This window comes from Calliopsis andreniformis, chromosome 3 (genome assembly GCF_051401765.1).
Source record: "Calliopsis andreniformis isolate RMS-2024a chromosome 3, iyCalAndr_principal, whole genome shotgun sequence".
In the NCBI taxonomy this organism is placed as follows: Eukaryota; Metazoa; Arthropoda; class Insecta; order Hymenoptera; family Andrenidae; genus Calliopsis; species Calliopsis andreniformis.
This window is the reverse complement of record NC_135064.1, coordinates 4,266,003-4,287,407: the sequence shown is the minus strand read 5'-3', so window position 1 is coordinate 4,287,407 and position 21,405 is coordinate 4,266,003. Positions and strand designations below refer to the sequence as shown.

At 32.5% G+C, this 21,405-nt stretch overlaps 1 protein-coding gene across 1 annotated transcript in view; it reads left to right on the top strand.

Moving 5' to 3' along the window:
* The first annotated feature begins 450 nt into the window (after positions 1-450).
* Positions 451-21,405, top strand: part of LOC143177251 (carboxylesterase 5A) — a 31,947-nt gene continuing 10,992 nt past the window's right edge. Inside the window, exons 1-5 of the mRNA XM_076375114.1 lie at positions 451-638; positions 729-840; positions 3,008-3,591; positions 8,216-8,321; positions 16,666-16,939. Coding sequence (XP_076231229.1) covers positions 451-638; positions 729-840; positions 3,008-3,591; positions 8,216-8,321; positions 16,666-16,939 — 1,264 coding nt within the window. The remainder of the gene's footprint in view (positions 639-728; positions 841-3,007; positions 3,592-8,215; positions 8,322-16,665; positions 16,940-21,405) is intronic.

The following is a 21,405-nucleotide window of genomic DNA, read 5'->3' as shown; positions in this document are numbered from 1 at the left end:
TTTTGTATTTATGTCACCATTATCTATTAAAGAAACAAGCGTCGAAATAATCATATAAAATTAGGTAAAATTGCCTCCACTGAGGCAACAACGAGTAACATTTTGTTGCCGTTCCATCATGGAAAAAACTTTCTATGTCCCCAGAAAATAACATTTTCAACCGAGCAGTGAGCCAAGCATACACTGCTTCCTTCACTTTTGATGACAGCTCTTTGATGCTTCTTTGAGTGGTCTACACATGTGATAGTCAAAAGGGGCAAAGCGACTCCACAGGTGTGACTTCTCCTTGTTAGACAGAATGATCGTTATTGAGGAAACATGAACCTGTTATTACAAGCCCAAGAGTAAATGGCAGAGCATGTAATAGAAATGTCCATAATCACCTAGCAAGAAAATGTTTAAAAGGCAATTAACCGCAAAAAATTGATGTTTACAATTTTTGGGACTCATATGGCCCAGTACTGCCTCATTTTGCCCCTTTTGACTATCACATGTTTAGACTACTCAAAGAAATATCAAGGAGTTGTTGATTCACCTTATTACTATATCAAAAAGAGAAGGAAGTGGTGCATGCGTGGCTCACAGCTCTGTCAAAAATTTTCTGAGGGCATAAGAAAGCTTTTTGAACGATGGACAAGGTGAGTTTAAAACCAAAAGCATTATGTCAAAAAATGATGTTAATGTCGATTTTTTATTTGTATTGAAATAAAAATTATAATTACATTGAGGATAATTATTGACTCTCCTTCGTACATCGAAAACAAACTAAAGTTCTCAAGTTCAGGTACAGCACAAGAACACGGTCAGCAGTTGCGTGGGAGTCTAGAACTTCCAGGAAATGTCTGTTCGTATTCGCGTGCAGAATCTCGGGCATAACGTTCGAACCTATCCTTCCGACTGCGGTTCAGCGACCCTAATACAATATCGCTGAATTTGGAAAGCCAATAAACAAAACTAAGGTGATGGCATGCTCCTGTCGCGCTAGCTTTACTTCCAGCTCTTCAAATGGTTTGACCTCAGAGACAAGTCATCACGCGAGAGCGTGTCTACCCGATACAAGAAACTGTGATGACCTGTCCTGGCCCTGCCTATTTACATCTAGCATTTGCGTAAGAAACTAAGCTACTTATCTACCTAAACCTATATTTAAAAATGGTAAACAAACAAACGTTCTAGGACAGTTCCATCACCCGAGGTTGGTATACAACAATCACGCTCTAAAGTACGTACCATTTTTCTGAAATCGACAGAGAAGGATTAGTGACAATTGCGTGTATGTTTAGACTATAGACAAAGAAACACTGATGTATGACATGAAGATTTCAATTGAACGGCAATACACATAATTACTTCAGGTACATTACATAGCACTGATGGTCAAAGCCTAGCGTGATAGGAGCCATATTTCGTTTATCAGAAATGCTCGAAAGCCACATCCTCTATTGGAACAGTATTTTATATATATGAGTATTAATTCGCTTAGGCATATACAACCGACAATTTTGTCGGTCTAATTAAAAACCGATTACAGACTGATCAACTCTTCTTTTCCAATCCAATGAATAAAAAGACAGTCATATAAAATTCTCTTCAGGCTGTAATTGGTCTTTAGTTAGACCGATAATTTTGTGTTGAATCCGCTTAGGATTATTATACAGGTTGAGTCATACAATTGTATTATCTGAACCTTCTTTTAACCTATTTATTGTATGAAAAAAGGTTCCAAATGAAGGTTATTTGGTATGTAGAATATGCTCCTTCTTGATATGCTCCTCTCGATATCAAACAACTGTCGATTGAAACATTTTTTCATATAATAAATAGTTTAAAAGGAGATTCAGGTGATACCGTTGCGTGACTCACCCTGCACATATATTTCGTAGTAAAATTAAATAATCGCTAATTTTGTGCAAAAAAAATTATCGACCTTTAACTTACCGTATCTTTGTGAAATTTATTTTCAACCTTTGTTACATGTTCATTTGCACTAACGTACGTTCGCTTAATGCACTTTTTAAAAGACGAAGATAGGCTCGTTTTAAAAGGTAAAGTCTCTACTTTCTTATCTTTGAATTGAATTTTTGTAAAAATGTTTTTGTGCTGAGCTGTAGTATGAGAATGAGATGCTAGTTTTTCTCGAACTTTTTCGAATTGAAGTAACTTTGACCAACTTCATAAACTTTTTTGCGAATTGTTTTGCAATAGATCTCAAGGTGGAAGACTCCCCTTTCGAACAACACCTTAAAAATTGATGCACGATTTTTTGTCACCAATTTCTCGCACTTTGAATGGAAAGTATATCGCCGGCATAAGAATAATGCAACGATCCATAGATGGAAAAAAATTATGTATTTTTGAACCGTTATAACTTTATAATAAAAATCGTACAGCAGTGAGCCTGAGCTTATTTTTAATAAAGGGAAAAGTTTCTATTTTTTTATCCCTGAATTGAATATTCTTGGAGATATTTTGTACTCGGACGCGGGGCGAGAAAGTGAAGGTGGTTTTTCCCTTGAAAATTTTTCTACGAAAATTTCCAAAACATAGGATCCACAATATGTATCTAGAAGAACCATATACGGCTCACGAGCCATGGTTTGGCCATCGTTGTTATAGTATAGAATCGATGTGAGTATAATACACCGTATGTGATTCAAATTTAATGCACATACTCCACAATGAGTTTATCATACATATGATCACATATAGCAAAGAAATATTGTAATAGACGTAATTCCACGATCTAACTACATACATGCATACACACACAAAGTGCAATATACGTCGTGCACAATATACAGGGTGTCTCACCTGATTTTGACATCTTGATTTTCTCGCTATTGTTACTCGTAGCAAAAAATGTTTCAGGGGAGGCTTGAATGGTATCGAGTGGAGCATATTCTGATGTTATTAGTTTTTTCGTGAGTGGACGCGTAAAGGTCGCATAAAGGTCAACTTTGTTTTTTTAAATGGAATGATGTATTTTTTAATATATCAATCGATGCAGCTGGACATTCGTTATAAAAAAGTACTAACCTATGTATGTCGAAAAGTTAGTAGTTCAGCAGATATTTCAAAAAAAAAAATTGACCATCAACATCGATGGAGTTTGAACGTATGGGTTGGCATTATCGACACTCATATTATTGGTCCATATTTTATCGATGGGCCACTGACTGGACCGAAGTACAAACACTTCATAATGGAAATTTTACCCACATTATTGGAAGATGTGCCGCTACATGTTCGTTTAGGAATGTGGATGCAGCAAGACGGATGCCCTGCACATTATTCTTCAGTAGCAAGAAATGCTTTAAATCGACAATTTTCGAATCGCTGGATTGGAAGAGGTGGTCCCATTCATTTTCCAGCACGGTCACCTGATTTAACGCCCCTCGACTTTTTCTTATGGGGCGATTTAAAGAATAAAGTTTATGCTAAAGCTCCAACTACAGTAGCCGATATGAAGCAGCGTATTATCGCTGAGTGTCGTAAAATATCAGCCGATACATTAAACAATGTAAGCCAGTCATTACTTGATCGATTTAAAAAATGCCGTGATGTAAATGGTCGTTACATTGAACCATTCCTGTAAATAAACGCTAACGTCTTAGTACGACAGTAATGGTGTTTTAGAATTATTTAAATTGAAATATCTCCTGAACTACTAACTTTTCGACATACACAGGTTAGTACTTTTTTATAACGAATGTCCAGCTGCATCGATTGATGTATTAAAAAATACATCATTCCATTTAAAAAAACAAAGTTGACCTTTATGTGACCTTTACGCGTCCACTCACGAAAAAACTAATAACATCAGAATATGCTCCACTCGATATCATTCAAGCCTCCCCTGAAACATTTTTTGCTACGAGTAACAATAGCGAGAAAATCAAGATGTCAAAATCAAGTGAGACACCCTGTACTAGCACCATGGCAGTTACGAATAAATAATTATTAAAATCCTATGAACTAGGTCATCGAAGCTCATTGCCTGTACCCACCCAAGTAGCATCTGAGCATATGAATAAGTCAGAGGCAATACCTATGGCATTGTTATCTGAAAAGTCTCTGCTAAAAAGAATCATTAATGCAATAAATCTAGTGGTCTAGTATCCTGTTTCATTTTCGATTCAAGGGACTTGCTTTATGAAAATTCTTTGGTAAAAAAAATGTCGATTCTTCGTTGCATTCGGTAAGAAGAGTGACTATTTTTTATGATATTCAATAAGATAAAGGTTCGACTCGAAATTCTCTTTATGTACATATTAAAAAAACGAATTACTTGAAATTCTCTTCATCAAAAAAAGACTACTCAATATTCTAATCAAAATTCATTCGTTTCATATCAAATGAATATATTGTATATTTTTAATTTACAGTTTTTACTATACTGAAGTTGGAAGAAATTTCACTTCATTTTATTACCTTCTATTAATTGTGTATATGTATACATAAATCCAGATTAATACTTTTTCAATTTTGCAAGAGATATTAATGTTGTTAAAAAACATAATTTATGAGAAGATTCTAGTCTAAGCTAATAAATGTATAAAAATGGTTTTATTACTCACGGATACAAAATTATTCCCATGGTCACTATACTCGCAAAACTATAAAAAATACAATCAGTTACCCACGTCGTATTGCTTCGGACCTTTGTGTCCTATATGATTGTGTGACTGGAGGGATCAAAAACATGGTTACCCTCACACCCACAAAATGAAGGCAGCTCGACGAATTACTCACGGAGTGTCTGCTGGACTTGAAGCGAAAAAAATAAAAAGTAGTAGAAAAATATTTTCTAAAGTTCTAATCATACTTCTTCAGTTTTATTAAGGATTTTAACACAATAATACTTACATTATTCTTCACGTTTCGGCACTCAAATTTTTCAAGACAGAAACTCCTTTTCCTTGACATCGGTACATGTATATTAATCCCAATAAAAAATCTATAATAGAAGAGAACCACAAATGAAATGTAAATATGTGATTAATAAAGTATAATAAAATACAATAAAACAATTTTAAAAAGATATGGAAACTCAAAAAAGAAAACAATACGGTCACAAAAGCTGATTAAAATTTTATGGAAACATTGAACGAATTTGTAATAGAAAGTATACTACTGTTAGTTAAAAAAGATAATTAAGAGTAAACAAAAGTATTAGCAGTAAGTAGAAATAATCAGATGTCAATAAATATGTTATGCTTATACCAATACTCTTAGAGTTATAAGAACATCTTATCTTCCCGCTGTCCATTGAATAACTGACGAATTTTACGTCTGCATCAGGTACCTTATAAAATTGTTCTTGGGTGGAGAAATTCTAACCATCACTGTAAATTATACTACTTTGAAACTCCTGAAGAACATTTTTTAATATTTAGAATGCACGAGAGGTTCTAGTTTAGCAACAAACGTCATTGTGCAAACAAACAGTGCAAACAGAGCCATTAAAGCAACTCAAGAATAATAATCAGTTCATTTATCACAGGTTAAATGTACCAATTATTGCGCCATTAATATTAACTTTCCTAGATTTGATTAAATTAAACAGATATTTGACTACAATCTTAACGTATTAAAATTGTATTTTAATATTTTTACTACTAACAGGAATTTTGTTGTGTCTCATAATTTATTTGAATAAAATAATAAAATTAAATAAAATTAAATTTATTAATATTTAAAATTTTAAATATTTAAAATTTTTAATGCAGAACGGAATGAATTACCGTGTATTAATTACTGTACAGTTATTGTATTTTCAGTATGTTAGAAGTGTAAATATGTTATGTTTTCAATTCGAATACATAACTTAAAGGTTCGAGTTTATGAAAAAAAAGAGAATATTTTGAGTTTAGTAGTATTACATTTTGTTAGAAGTGATAATTAATAAAGGGTGGGACTTTTATTATACATATATTTGCCAGCATTTTTCCAATAATTTTGATACATTTGCGTTTTTAACGGTTGAAAGCCAAATCCAAACGTTTTATGCAATACAGAAATATGTATTTATCGTATATGTGCAATTCACAATGTAAATATAACTTATGAGTTGTATCATGTATCAATAGATTCTATTTATTTCTATAAAAGAAGCGAGATTGTTATTCGAATTTTTGTATCATTATTTATTTTACTCGCTTTGGGGTCTTTTATCATGGTCTTTTAGCAATTTGCTCCAAGCGATATAACAAGACGCGAAAAATAATAGACAGACAATATATCAGCTACACTTTAAAATTACTTAAGGTAGAAGAAAATATTGAAGCATGGTTGGATACTTGTATTATCAAGGTATAGAGTACAAATTTTTCAAGTACAAATTAATCATTATATATATCGAAATTAAGATAAATCTTCCGTTCAATACGTAATATTGTGTTAAAATTAAGGACACATACTTTTACAAATAGTTGGAAACTACCACGAACAAGATTAGGCATGTTCGACTCGACGAATGGTAGACACGTCTTACCCTCAGTGTGTCCAGGCGTGGAATGACGTCGCGCGCAATTTGAACTCAAAGATGGCTGCCGAATTCACCAATAATAGCGGGAAAAGATACGTGACAGATGTGTGACAAATATAAAACTAACGTTGCAGCATTCTCAATATAATATATTTTTGATATACTTAATCTATTACTTTAATTATTATGTTTCTTAAATGTTTAAGTAATTATCTTATGATAATTATTAGAAATATTAGAAAGTTTAAATATCATTTAAAATATTGCATAAGAGTTAGAAATTTTTCCGAATTCTTATAGTGTATAAAATAAATTATAAGTTTATATAGATTTGTATCGAAAAACGTAGTTGTTTAGTAAGCTCGCAGGCTATAGATATACGTAATTTTTAATTTTCTATTTTCCTATTTTACTTTTAATAGAATATTAAAGTAATTTAAAATTCTAAACTCCGATTGTGCTGATACATTTTACCACTTACATTCCAATTATTTAGAAAATATGTTTATTCAAAAATATCATCAATATGTTTATAAAAAAATATTTTCAAATAATTGGAAATACTTATGTCAATAATTGGCAGCAATTAATCAACAAAAATTCTATAATATTAATATACTGTACATTATTATAATGTATAGGTATTTCAATATTATATAAAAAGTTTGTTTAGAGCTATAGCTTTAATGAAAACATTAGATTTCGTAGATGTTTTATGAAATATTTACAAGTTGTTTAAACTTTTTGTTTAATTAGTTGAATATAATAACTATTTATATATCAGTTATGTAAAATATGTTAAAGAATTCCTAAACTTTAAAATGAATCATAATTCTATTCTCATTGAATCAGATTATACATGTTTCATCAAATATTGTATTTTCAACCCTATTATGTACTTATAGAGTTGCACTCTCATTTCAGATTGAATCAATAACGTTGGTTATGACACAATAATGAAAATCGTCTTACCCTCAGCGAGTGAAAAAAGTTGTAAGGTAATATAGGATGCAATAATCCATGACACTGTCGAAGTTGAAGTGCATTTTCAATGAATAACAGTAACAGTTGTGTATCGCACAGATGTTAAATTAGTCAACTTCTATTTTAAAACAGAAAGCAGAGAAAAGGAACAATATAATAAAGGATATATTTTAAAATGCAGCTTTCAGTAACTAACCACAGTCATCTACTATAATGAATTGTTAAAAAGATAATTAATTTTGTTTCTACGATCTTAAATTCTCGACTCAGAACTAAAAATTTGTCAAAATGGCTTCGAAAATGTACAAAATATTATTTACCACGCATATATACCTGCTTTTATTACTTTATGATAACAGATATAATTATGCAGATCAGTTTTTCGATTTCTGAACAGTTGATTACTAGTCACATGGTTTGGCGACAAAAATGAAATTAGTACAAAAGGTTGAGTTAATCAATTTGACTTCTGAAACGATTGTTACAGGAGATTACATAAATAGTACTTTATCATAATCTTACGGTTTGCACATGTGTATGTAACAGAAATTCTTAACACAAGTTATCGTATTTGTACATATGCTAAGAACAGTATGAAGCAATATTGCTTGCAACTCTTGATTACCCTAATCGTATAAGAATCTTTGCTCCATAACTTTTGAGAAACGTGTTCACGAGCTTTATCAGTAGCCAATTTCATGAGCTTTGCTTTTCAAGGAATCAACTATTTTCTTTGTTTTACAGATATCCTTCAACGACACGATATGCTCAAGGTCGTAGTAGGGTAGATATTCTAATTACTGCCAGTGTCCCTATAACTGCCACTCCAATTGCTTTACTTAATAGTGAAGTAATATGTAGAGAATTACGATTAACAAAATTTTAATACAAAATCTGGACTTCGTTTTAGGTAACAACAGAAAAACATTGCATATTTATTTATGTCTGTATTTAAAAATAAATATCAGAAGGCACACGTGCTGTTTGAGTGTCAGAAACACAACTGACTTAAATAGAAAGTAAAGAAAAAGTCATAACGCAAAAAGGGCAATAATTTTACTACTTGTCTTATATCTGTTCTACAAAATGAATTTCTAATATCTGTAAGAATGATTTCAATAATACAGCGAAGAAAAGAGTGATTTTTATCTGTTAACTTATAATAATTAACGATGATAGCAATGGAGACATTTCTTCGTTTGTTCATATCACTGCCTTCAGCAGTTGGTACAGCATATGTCTCGTACATGGTTCTGTACGCATATCTGTCACGTGCAATTTTAATCTTTATCTGCCTTTATTTAACGTTTGATTTGGCAATTTTTTTATCTTGTAAGTACCATTTTATAACTACCTAGTTCTTGTATTCGTAAGCTTCTTAAATTTATTAATTGTTTTTGTTATTTCATATTTACTTACCTGTAATAAAGATTGTCTATAATTGGGTCTCTGTATCAATAGTAGGGATTGTCAGTCATATAGTTAGTGGGACTGACAGTTATTGGGTGGTAGGTACACCGACACGACGATTTTTTAACTGACAGTAATAGAGACATTACCCTTCTTTGTACATTTTCAATTATTTAATTATTGATTTTTTTATAATTAAAATTTATTAATTAAAATTTTTTTTATAAAAGAAATATTAAGCAATATTATGCTTCAAATTGCAACGATTTATAGGTTAAACAACTACTAAAATAATTAAAGAGAGTTACGTGATAAGCTTAACGTGGCACTAATTGGGACACCTACTCTAGTTAGGGAGGGTCATATGAAGATCGCATCTTATTGATAGCGTGCTAAACGTTAGGCTAAGACATACCTAGAGATCTCCACGAAATTGTTATTTAGATAAAGCGCACCAACTCAACAATTAAGTGACTTCCAATTTTCTATTTTCTATTATTAATAGTATTTCTATTATGATAATGCCAGATCAAATCATAACGCTGCAACTACGTGAATAAGTAACTATCTAAATATTCTTAAATAAGAGTAAGTCAAAAATTGCTTTCCTTTGCAAAAAAGCACGTAATAGGCGAAAAAACTAATACATCTTTTTACTGAATAATTTAAGTAATGAATAATTAAATGTAATGAGGAAGAAAAGTTGAATTCAGACAGATTTGATACTTCAAAACAGAAAACTCACTCTTGAATTGACGATAAGTAGAGGTTCTGTCATAATACAGAAGCAGATATTTAATTTATTGTAAGCTAAATGAACAGTTGTAAATATAAGAATCTTAGTAATTAACAAATAGACAATCGTATCGCAACAATTTCTAGAAATGGTTTTACATTTCCGCAAGATTACGTTTTTGTGAATTTAATTTCTTATTTTATAATTAGGATAAAATAAAAATTCTGAAAACCATACAACTTATCTCTTGTACGAATATGAAAAAATAATTTAGTTTGACATAACTTCAATTAATTGCTTGTAAGAACAGAAAAACAAAAACTGGTAGAGATAAAATGTTAACACACTCCTTTAAAAAAACAGCAAAAATAAAAGAATCTATTAGTTTTATTTCAATTCGGATGTTTCATTGAGTATGTTTCATTTTTTATAACAGCAATATAAATCTGTTCCCATAGAGATTTAAAATACAACTTTGTATGGTTTCCTAACAACATTGTTGCGAAAGATACAAATCTTGCAGGTTTTTAGAGTATTAAATACATATTAAATACAGTATAAAATACGTATTTTTCTTTTTAAAATATTAATGTTCAAATTTTGAATCTCAATTTTGTATTTACACTTGCATGTTTCTAGAGACTCATTTTTAAAAGAAAAAAGTTCCTTTTGTTCCCTTTTTTCTGCTGAAAATATAAATTTAATTTTGTAAACTTCAATTAAGCTATAAATTCAAATCTTTTGAATGTTGAGTTATTTCATTTTGTATTATAGTCACAGATGTGTGATGGAAACAAAATGTCATCGCTAGTAATCTAGAAATCGATATGATATTATATTCTTATTGGAAAAATATTGCGTCTAAGTTTTATTTAACCTGAGTATGTAGTTTTGCGTCATAGAAATTGCATTTATACTGTACTTGACATCCTTTGAGTTCTGACTTTTACCTTCTATTTCTGAATTCATTGCCCTAATTGTCTTCAATCATACCGCAAGCTACAACACCACCTTTCACCTATACCCGACACGTATATTACTTAATGCTTCTTACTCGTTATCTCTTCGTTCCTTCGATTTTTGCGGTCACGCTACCCGCCACGGGCCACCCTTTTCAATCACTCATTCTTCCACCGTTTCTTGAATCCCACTGTACTCTCATCAACTGTGTCTTGTTCCAAATATAACGTTTAATCCCATTTTCTAACGGTTTCCTTACAAAATTGAAGGTCACTGGCAACCATTATTTTGAACCAAAGGGAAATTGAATTGATACTGATTGGATGGAAATCTCAAGAATAGGAAGAGGTCATGCTTTATGAAATCAAAAGTTACGAATCTCAGAAAAGTCAAAGTAAATAACTTTGAAAAGTTGATACGATTTAATTTGAAAAGTAGTTTGTTAGTATCACAAATTATCATTTGAAAATTGTACTTAATTAAAACTTATTTAATCACGAAAATTCTTTTAGACAACTCGTTTGGGACTCTCTATTTAAAAAAAATATAATATTTAGTTAAAACTTGATTAGGTAGACCTAATTTATCTAAGATTTCTACTAGAGGCGGAGTATATCCCCAGTCTCCGCACACCTGCTGATGCTATTGGTAATAGAAACGTAGTGAGGGATTCGCTCCGCCCCCAGTTCAATTCTTTCTATCCCTATTGGTCCATATCTGAATAATTTCTCCCAAGAAGACAGATCCTTCGCGATAATCATTCGAATCTTTTCTCTCTCAGCGAATATAACTCAAAAGTAACTCATCCAATCCCACAGATTATTTTCAGACAACATCTCTGCGTATTCAATCCAAGCGATTCAAATCAATTTACCCTATAAAATAGTATTTCTCTGAACTTCTGACCCCTCGGCATGTCGTTTCCACCTCCCACTGCGTTCACGACCTCACCGCGTTTCTCCACCCTCTGCACGCTTCCGTAAGGGCAAGTTTACCGGCGTGCGGGCCACGAGGAACACAAGGGAGCGCTTGCGAGAGGTCCGTGTCAGAAGGGGGCGAAGAAAGGCAGGGCGAAAGAGCGCAGGCCTCGACCTCCACCGCGTCGTTTCGAAGCCGAGGAGGTGAACCTGGCCGAGTCACGCAACCGGCGAGAACCGAGTGCTCCGGGTGAGGCCGCCTCGGGGAACCGCCGATTGTTTCCGAAGCAAATCAGTCAGTCTGCAGAATGGGGTGCCCAACGTGGCTGTTCTTCGCTCTGTTCCTCCGTTTTTTCCAAGGCATACCGGTCGCCGAATCGCAGAGGAGGACCTACGCGAGGCAAGGCCTGGGCCGCGAGCAGCCCGTCGTTCAGATCCAGGACCAGGGATCGGTTGCAGGCAAGGAGGTGCGACAATTCCACAGAGATCCCAACCATTCGCTCCCTCCTGCCTTGGCCTCGTGCCGTCGCGTACATCGGTTGCTACGCGATGAAACGAAAACGCTTTTTTTTAGAGTGCGTCAGTGTCACTGGATTCTATGTCGCTTGTCTGAGGGAATGGTTTTGGAGGGCAAGTGATTGGGATTGTGGATGGAGAACGTGCTTCTCAGATTTCAATTCGTTTTCGTAATGGACAGTGATAATGATAATTTAGAAAGTTGGATTGCATTGCATGTAGGAAAGGCTTGCTCCATTTAATATTTCACATTGAGAAACAATTTCGCTGTAAGAACTTGTTTAAAAAAGAGCGCCATTTCAATATTATTCCTTCGAACGTTCAATTTCAATCTTCGATGTTATTTCTTAGAAGAGTTTAAGTCAAATACAATTTCTGCACTTTTAATCATAATACTACAAAGTATAAGAAGTATACGCAAGGATTAAAACAGCTCAAATGCTAGGGATACATAAGGGTTAAAACGGCTCAAATGCTAGGGACTGAATAAAGTATTTGACATTTTGTTCACGCCAGGAGCAAAAACATGCAAGCACCGTAAGTTTCAATTGTTTGAATGAAATGCATGCAGATAACATGCAAAATGAATGCATAATCGGGGCAGTGGAAGGGGCATTTATGAATTTTAATACTATAGATTATTTTTTCTTCTTCTCTAACCATGAAGTTGAATCCACTAACGCATTCACGATCCGAAAGTATAACGAAAATCCTTCGAACATTACAGCGCTTGTGCCCTTCATTTTAAAGTATAATCGCAACCTTTACGTACCCTATATTTCCAAGAAAATTTTTTTATTGAAAACTTAATCCTCATTATAACAATTTCATTTTCCGAATCTTTCCTAGATTCCATGAATTATTCTCTATTACTGTATTAGACATGTTTTCAAGTTTTTTAATACACGATTCGTGAGAAATTACATGAAGAACGTTTCACTTTTTGCTGCCGCACATGTTGCCACGATAACAAATGAGAAAGTAATTTAGATAGATATCGCCATGAATTACATAGTGTATAAGTAATGTTATTTTAATTGCATCTGAGAATATAAAGGAACTGGCAATTGTTACAAAATGTTCAAACCTAGGTTTAAGTGTAAATGTTTTAGAACTACGATTGCAAGTCACTTTAAAGTATTACCGTTAATCATACTCGAGAACAATTCCATTAATGCTAAGCTTGCATTTTGTCGGGAAAAGTTTTTCAGAAGCTCAACCTTTTGCTGATCAACTAATTTGGTTTTGTTTTTTTCTTTTTCTAATGAACACTCACTTTAATTGCAAACCTTGAAAAGTTAAAAATCAAGAATTTCAGTTTTCTGTTAACTCCTGACTGATACAGTGAGATCATAGTACTTATATAAATTTAGGTTTTTATTTTTTGCATGAAAAATGTCCAAAAATAATACAAAGTGTCCCACCTAAATCGAATTTCTTATCTCACTCTTTTTTAATGGTATGAAAAAATGTTTCGGACAAAAGTGGAATGGTTTCGAAGTAGGCATAATTTAACCTAATTATGTAGTTCTTCGTAAGTGGATGTGCAGAAAACGTACGAAGGTCAACTTCGTTTTTCAAAAATAGAATCATATCTTTTTTGTACTATAATTAATGCGGTTTATCATTTCCCCTAAAAAAGCAGTAAGTCACCTATAGTAAAAAAATGTTAACTTAGAAGATATTCTAACTTCAATATTACAAAACGGCATTAGAACACTTACTTATGGGTACTTATATTCCTGATTGACATTTTACAAGTTACATAAGCTTCTATTTGTCTCATAAACATACCTCTTGAAAAGACGAATAAAATTAAATCATTCAGTTTTCATCTCAAACATTTTCCATTATCACCAAATACAAATGAAATATTTAAGGTATTCAAGTTGGGGCCTTCCTATACACAGTACTATGAGCTATTTTTTATGATAGAAATTCGATGATTCTATCGTATTATGATTTAATACGAAATGAATTTACCATTATTTGACTATTTTCATCAAAAATTTGAAGATGAATAATTTAAAGTTTTTTTGTTAATAATCTTCCCTAATAGCGTTAAAATTTTGTCTGTGTCCTACTTTAATAGTTTTTCTCTTAAGTTGAAAATGAAACATATAAAAGTCCTTTCAGAAATTTCTTGTTTTTTTTCCTGACCCACTTCCTAACAACCCCTTGCTTAATAATAACTCGTCACACTCGTAATACAAATTATGTGACCAAATATTGGTACAGAAACTGCTATATCATCGAACTTAAGGAGGAAAGCGAAATTGTAGGATCCGTGAATAATTAACGATTTGTGTATTTATCTTGCAGTAATGGTTTACCCACTAATTAGTCGTTTGATTTATTTACTTATTAGTCATTTATGTTTATATTTTCGTTTTGTATAAATTAACACTGATATGTACTCGTTAAGAAAAGTCATATTTGCAAAGGGTTATTTTGTTTAAGTAATATTTGAAGTAGGACGCCTTTTACTTTTTTGCAAACAGAAATCTTCGGAAAACTTTTTCTCGGTCTTTTCTGATGGCCAACAATTAAATTTGTGGTTATAAGGCAAAGTGACCTAAAGGTACGTTTTTACGTGACAGTAAAAGCCACGACTTCTGTTGTCATGACACTGTACGACAAATGTCATGATAACAAAAGACGTGACAGTTTTTTGCAACTCACGAAATTTAATGTCAAGAAATTGAGTTACTTTCAATCGTGGCATCTATTGTAATCAGTCTGGCTACTGTCCGCGTTATTGGCGAAAGTATAAATTTTGAAGCTAATAGAATGAATGGGAAATGGAGGAAGAAAGTTTAAATATGCAAATAAATGTTGCGACAGTTAAATTTAATGTCATGGCAACGCAATATCTAGCTTTCATGACGATAAAGTCATGACATTTAGGGTGCAAACACATTACTACCACGTCACGTCAAATCACGTTATATATTACATGTAGCAAATTAGTTTCATATTATAGCAAAATAGTTTTAAAACATGGGAAAAACGTTGACTCACACTATGGACGTGCTATACAGGGTGAGTCACCTAACGTTTGCACATCAAATAACTTTGCTATTTTTAAAGATACGTCAAATGTCTTAAAGATGAAGTTGAATGATTCAATGGAGCCAATAAAATTTTTGTTAACTTGTCATTTTTTTTTAGAGATATCAAGGTCATCTCCATTTTTTTAAATGAAACCACCTCTTTTTAAACACCTACAATGATAGTCCCTTTCATTAGGAATTTATTGCCTATTATTATTCAAGGTCATTCAAGGTCACGAACAGAGAAATATGTCGGATTTAAAATATAAAAGCGGAATGTTTCATAAATGTTCATAAATGTTCGAAATGATGGCTGTTTACGTCGATACATTACTGTAAACGGGCTCTGAAGGAATGTCGAACTGTGATAAGTACATATATCCGAGGTGATATTTGCACATGCTGCGATGACACGCTGATGCATATCTTCTACTGTTGTTGGAGCATTCGCGTACACGGTCTCTTTTAGCAGACCCCACAAAAAGAAATCCAGTGGATTTAAATCAAGCGAACGTGCTGGCCATGAAACAGTTCCACCTCGTCCAATCCATCAGTTTGGAAACATTGAATCTAACGTTTCTCTTGCTACTCGTGCATAATGAACAGAACAGCCGTCATGTTGGTACCACATATAACGGTTTCGTAAAGAGACATCTTCCAACAAAATTGGCAGATCCAATAACATTTAATAATATTGAATATGATCTTAATATGTTTACAAGTCTCACTCGTGATAAACGTATTTTGCTTTCATATTTTAAATCATGTACGTTTTTTCTGTCCGTGACCTTGAATGACCTTGAGTAATTATAGTCACTGAACTTCTAATAAAAGAAACTACCATTGTTGGTGTTTAGAAAGGGATGATCTGATTTAAAAAAAAATTGACCTGACCTTGATATCTCTAAAAAAATAACAAAAAAACAAAAATTCTTTTAGTATTTTATGAGCTCGATTGAACCATTCAACTTTTTTCTTTAGACATTTGATGTATTTTAAAAAATAATAAACATATTTCAGCTGCAAACGTTAGGCGACTCACCCTGTATATGTAACGTGATTTTACATGACGTGACAGTAACGTTTCGCATCATAACTGTCATGATCGTAAAAGTCATGATTTACACGTGAAATCATACTTCATGGATGTGAACGCGATCGTATTACACGTTAGTGCCACGTAACATATTATAATAAATCCTTAGTGTGAGTCAATGTTTTTCCTTTATTTTAAATCTATTTTACTATAATATGAAACAAATTTGCTATAATATGTGGCATGATAATAACGTGTTCACACCTTAAGTCACATGTTTTCGTTTCCAAGATACTGTTTAAAGTTTCCAATTTCAAGACCTACTATCTTATGAACTTATGTCTTCCTGAACCCTTATTTTTAAGTGAAACAATTTTTTTAATGCTCTTTTTTGCATCTGAAAGTATCAATTCTATATTCTAGATCTCAATTAAGACTTTAACCCGAATTTTTTGAAAATGTGAGGTAGATCGTTTTGTTTTACAATCACAGAACTATAACATTTTTGTTAAATACCTTTGCCATCAGCAATTTAATTTTCTCATTTGCGTATTTCATGCCCCCAGATATTCGTAAGCTCTATTCAAAAGGTGACACAGTACCTCGGGATACCTTACGCTCAACCGCCGCTGGGTAAACTACGTTTCTCTGCCCCTGTTACTGACACCCTTCCTTCCTGGAGTGGAATACGAAATGCAACGCAATTCGCGCCCTCCTGCCAGCAAGTGACCAACCGATTGAAGCTGCACGAGAAACTTTACAAAAGACTCCTGCCACCCGATCTGCCTGACCCTGGAGTCAGTGAGGACTGTCTTTACCTAAACATCTTCGTCCCAGACGGTGAGTTAAAGTAATACTTGCTGACTGAGAATTATAAACATTACACAGGGTGTCTAAGCTAAAACAGGTCATCCAAATCTAAAATCTAAAAAACTAAAAAAAATATGATCCTACGCAAAAGATTGTTTTTCCATGATATTCCTTCTTTGAAATCGTTCAAATTATATTATGAACAATTTTCGCGTTACTAAAAATAGAGGAAATATTTAGGTGATCTGTTTCAGCTTGGACACTCTGTAGAAAAATGTTTAAACATATACTTTCCAGAAGTTAACACTTTAAGTATTCAAAAAAATGACTTATTGCACTTGCAGTGTAGTTTTGATACAAGCTGTTTGACACATCCAATCAAAGCAATTTGTTCAAAATATATTAAAATGCTAGATATGTAAATTGTTTGCAAAGTGCATGATGACAATTTCGCAAGAGAAAGAACAAAATATTTAACATAATTTTTCGTATCTACTTGTGTACCTATCTATTTAATATAGTTTCTTAATTATGTGCAATCTTTTTGTTGCACCGATTTTGTGATACAGGGTGTTTGCCAAAAGATGTCAGAAATTGAGTATTCGTCTTAGAATTATGTATTAATTGTTGGAAAACCGTCTAAAATTCGAAATGTGTGTTTGAAATGTATCTGACTTGGAACTTATTCTAGTGCTGGTGCGCCCTAGTCAGGCCAGACACAGCAAAGTCAGTGGAATAAATCCCAAATCAGACATTTCACGCGTATTTCAAGCGTTTTTTCAAGAATTACCTAATAACTCAGAAACGAAGCTTAAACTGCAATTTTGTCTACATTTATTTGTGTTTTCTTGTAGCACTTTGCTAGGATCATCCCTTGAAATTTCTGACACCTGTTGTCAAACACCCTGTATGCTTGCATACCATAAATAAATAACTTTCGGTAATATGTATCTTCAAAATAAAATGTATACCTTATTGCTAATACCATTCCTGAAAATCAGGACTTTCTATGTGAATCATATTTTGAATTGCTATAGAATAGGTGCACTTTTTTCATTTTATTACAGGTCAACGACTTGATATGTTTTTTTATTTTTTTACCTACTTCGTTTTAACTATTTAAGATAGCTTAACCCATTAAGGTTCAAAGTTGCATAAACGCAACATTATTGAAAAACGTAAATGTATACATCTTATTTGTTATACACCTTATATAATATTTTACACTTATACACTAAATGAAATAGGTCTACAAAAAAAGTCTATGACTTACCAAAAATTGGTGTACTCTGCTGTTATAAATATTTCAATTCTTTCAATCATTAAAACGTTACAGAATCTAGATCAGATTGGACAAATAAAGAATGTCAAATTTGAGCATTTCTCAGGAAACTAAAATTTAGTTTTCAATATAATCAATATGAGTTTATAATATTTTCTCGTATATTAAAATAACACATAATTTGAAGTAATATATAAGATGTCTCAGTAAAAATGACCACGTTGATTATATTTTAAACTGTAGGAGTTATCCAGAAATTTTGTAAATAGAAATTGTTTGATAATAAAGGTGTCATCATATGGTTATGTCCACTTCGTTGTAGGTGGAGCCGCTGAAAACATGTGAAGATCACTTCTGTTTTTCTAAATGACATCCTACATGTTTTTGTTTAGTATCTGATAATAGCTCTCAAGACGAATACAAATACCTATAACACAAAATCATACAAGATCATGCAAGAGGGATTATGAATAATAAATAAACTCACTTTTTTTAGATGTAATGTTCGAAATGTCGACCATTAACATTAGTACAATGCTGCACACGTGTTGTTGGTGATGTAACTACTCTATGACATATTTGGAGACACATTTACACTTACTTCTTATGAAAAATATTGATGAACATGTACACAATCGCGATTTATTATACCATGTATTATTTTGAAAATTACATCTAAAAAAAGTGAATTTATTTATAATTCACAATCTCTCTTGCGTGACCTTGAATGACCTTATGTTATAGATGCTTGTATTCGTCTCAAAAGCTATTATCAGATACTAAACAGAAAAATGTAGGATGCTATTTAGAAAGACAAGAGTAACCTTCACATGTCTTCAGCAACTCCACCTACAAAAAAGTGGACATGACCACATGTCAACTTTAATATCAAACAATTTCTGTTTAAAAAATGTTTTTATTACTCTCACAGTTTAAAATATAATCAATGTGGTCATTTTTACTGGGACACCCTGTATAACACTGTAAACTTTAAAGAATGAAAACTATTCCAGCAATATTGTATGAAAAAGAGGATATGTCTGAAAAAATTGTTTTTATTACTTTCTCGTTTATTTTATCCCTTTTTTCTAACTTTGTATCGAAATTTTGATTAGAAATACTTAGAAAAATAGACTTAGGTTATTGTTAAAAAGATATATTTTCAAAAGTTAAGCAAGCTTATCTGCCGCTACTCTTTTTGGAGAGTGGTTTTGAAAACGCCAGTACTGAACATGTTAACAACTATTTAGGGCTCAAGACAATTTTTAAAATTCTAAAAAATAAATGAAAGGTTAAAAAAATTCAATTATTTCAAAAGAAAACTCAACTTTCTTTCTGTAGAACTAAAAGACGAGTAAAAATGCCTTCGTTGCCAGATGCACAATTTTATAATAAACTTGCATACAAAGTTTGAAATCGATTAGTCGAACGTAGCCTAAAATACCAGAGCCACCGTACTAAAAAATATGGTTTTAAGAAAAACGTGTTGGAATTCCTTGAACATGTTGCTAGGCTATTCGCATTTCATTCAAAACTCTATAATTTCACTAATTCTTCGAATTTTTTCATCATATTTAAAATATTCTTAAAATACCAGTTTATGTGAACACGTAAGAAAAGCGAATTCATTTTTTGAAACTTTAAACAGTTGTCCCCTTAAAGATAAAAATTACGTTTCGGGCAAAATTTACCCAAAGAGTACATTAATTAGTAATCATAAAACATGCACTTACATTTATTTTTAATAATACACATTTACATAAATTAAGGGGAATGAACATAGAAGTTACAAATGGCAGTCGAGGGATTAACTTTTCTCGAACCTATAATGTCTAGGTTTAACTGTAGTAACTCTAACCGCTTTGAAAGTAATATTGATTAGAGAAGATGATTAATTTTTTAGCAGAGAGCAAGTGGTAAGAGAATTCGATGAGTTAGATTACTTATTGACGCATTGTTAGCAATCGATTGATTTCAACGTAGTTGCACGTACAGAGTAACCTCGAACAATTCTAAGAACAGCATCGAACATAACGGTCATTTCTTTTTCAAAAAAATCTCACCAAAACATTTTTTTATATGAAAATGAGCGATATCAATCATTAGTTTAAAACGATAACAAATTGCAAGTTCTTTTGTCGAACTAGTTGACATTCCTGTGACTTTCATCAACTACTTAGCGTATCTGCGTCATTAGGGAGCGCCAGAAAATGCTAGGATTGTGTTCACCAGCGAAAGGTGCTTGTTTGACACAAAGACCAGCGGGTAGTCGTAATTTTCGCTTCCAACTGATAGTACTGCCGATGAAAATCCTCGATACACGTCACGACACAGCTTTCTAGCTAACTAATATTTAACTTTAAAAAACACGCAACCACCGAGTGATGATCGTTACTTCTGTTCCTTTTCTTCAATATTTTAAGGGGCTACGTGGCGCGACATGATCGCAATCTCATAGCAAAGAAACGGCTGCGATTATAACGTCGTCAGTTCGAGAAAAGTGGAGTTTTTTTTTATCGGACCAGAGGCTCGTGCGACGAATTAATAACCGTGGCTGCGCGAACGAATTGCAGAGACGATATTTTTGACAGAATCGTTTGAAGAACACATTAGACGTGGCAGATGACGTCGACTTTAATGTTCACTCGAAAGCGTGGAGTAGGTTTTAGGTATCATTTCAAAGTTTGAGTTGATTGATTTTGCAAATAAATGAAAAATAAAAATAAGCTTCTGCGTATTCATTAAACTTTTAAGAAAATTACATAATGATGCTTACTAGGCAATTGAAACGCTTGTATGCAGTCGATGGCGTCTACTTTAAATAATTTTAGGATATAGAAGATATGGTAACGAGCTTATAACAAAAGAAAATTATAGACATGAAAAACATATTACCTTAATACCAAGCCACAGGAAGTTCAATCGCTACGAAATTCATTATACTGGGATTAAATCATATAGCAGAGTTTCCTTCATCTGAATCAATAGAGAGAGAGATAACTTTGTCTGTGTGTGTATTCAAAAAAAGAAATTTTCGGAAAATAGAACTGTTAATTTTCTAACATCAAACTTCAGTTATTACAATAGGAATCAACAACGATGACAATTTTTATAATATTAAAGGAACTCATATCTCTTGCTTGCTATATTATATAGGGTTTTCAAGATAAATAATTGTTACATTTTTTTCTGCCTCAAAGCGTTGAAATCCCTT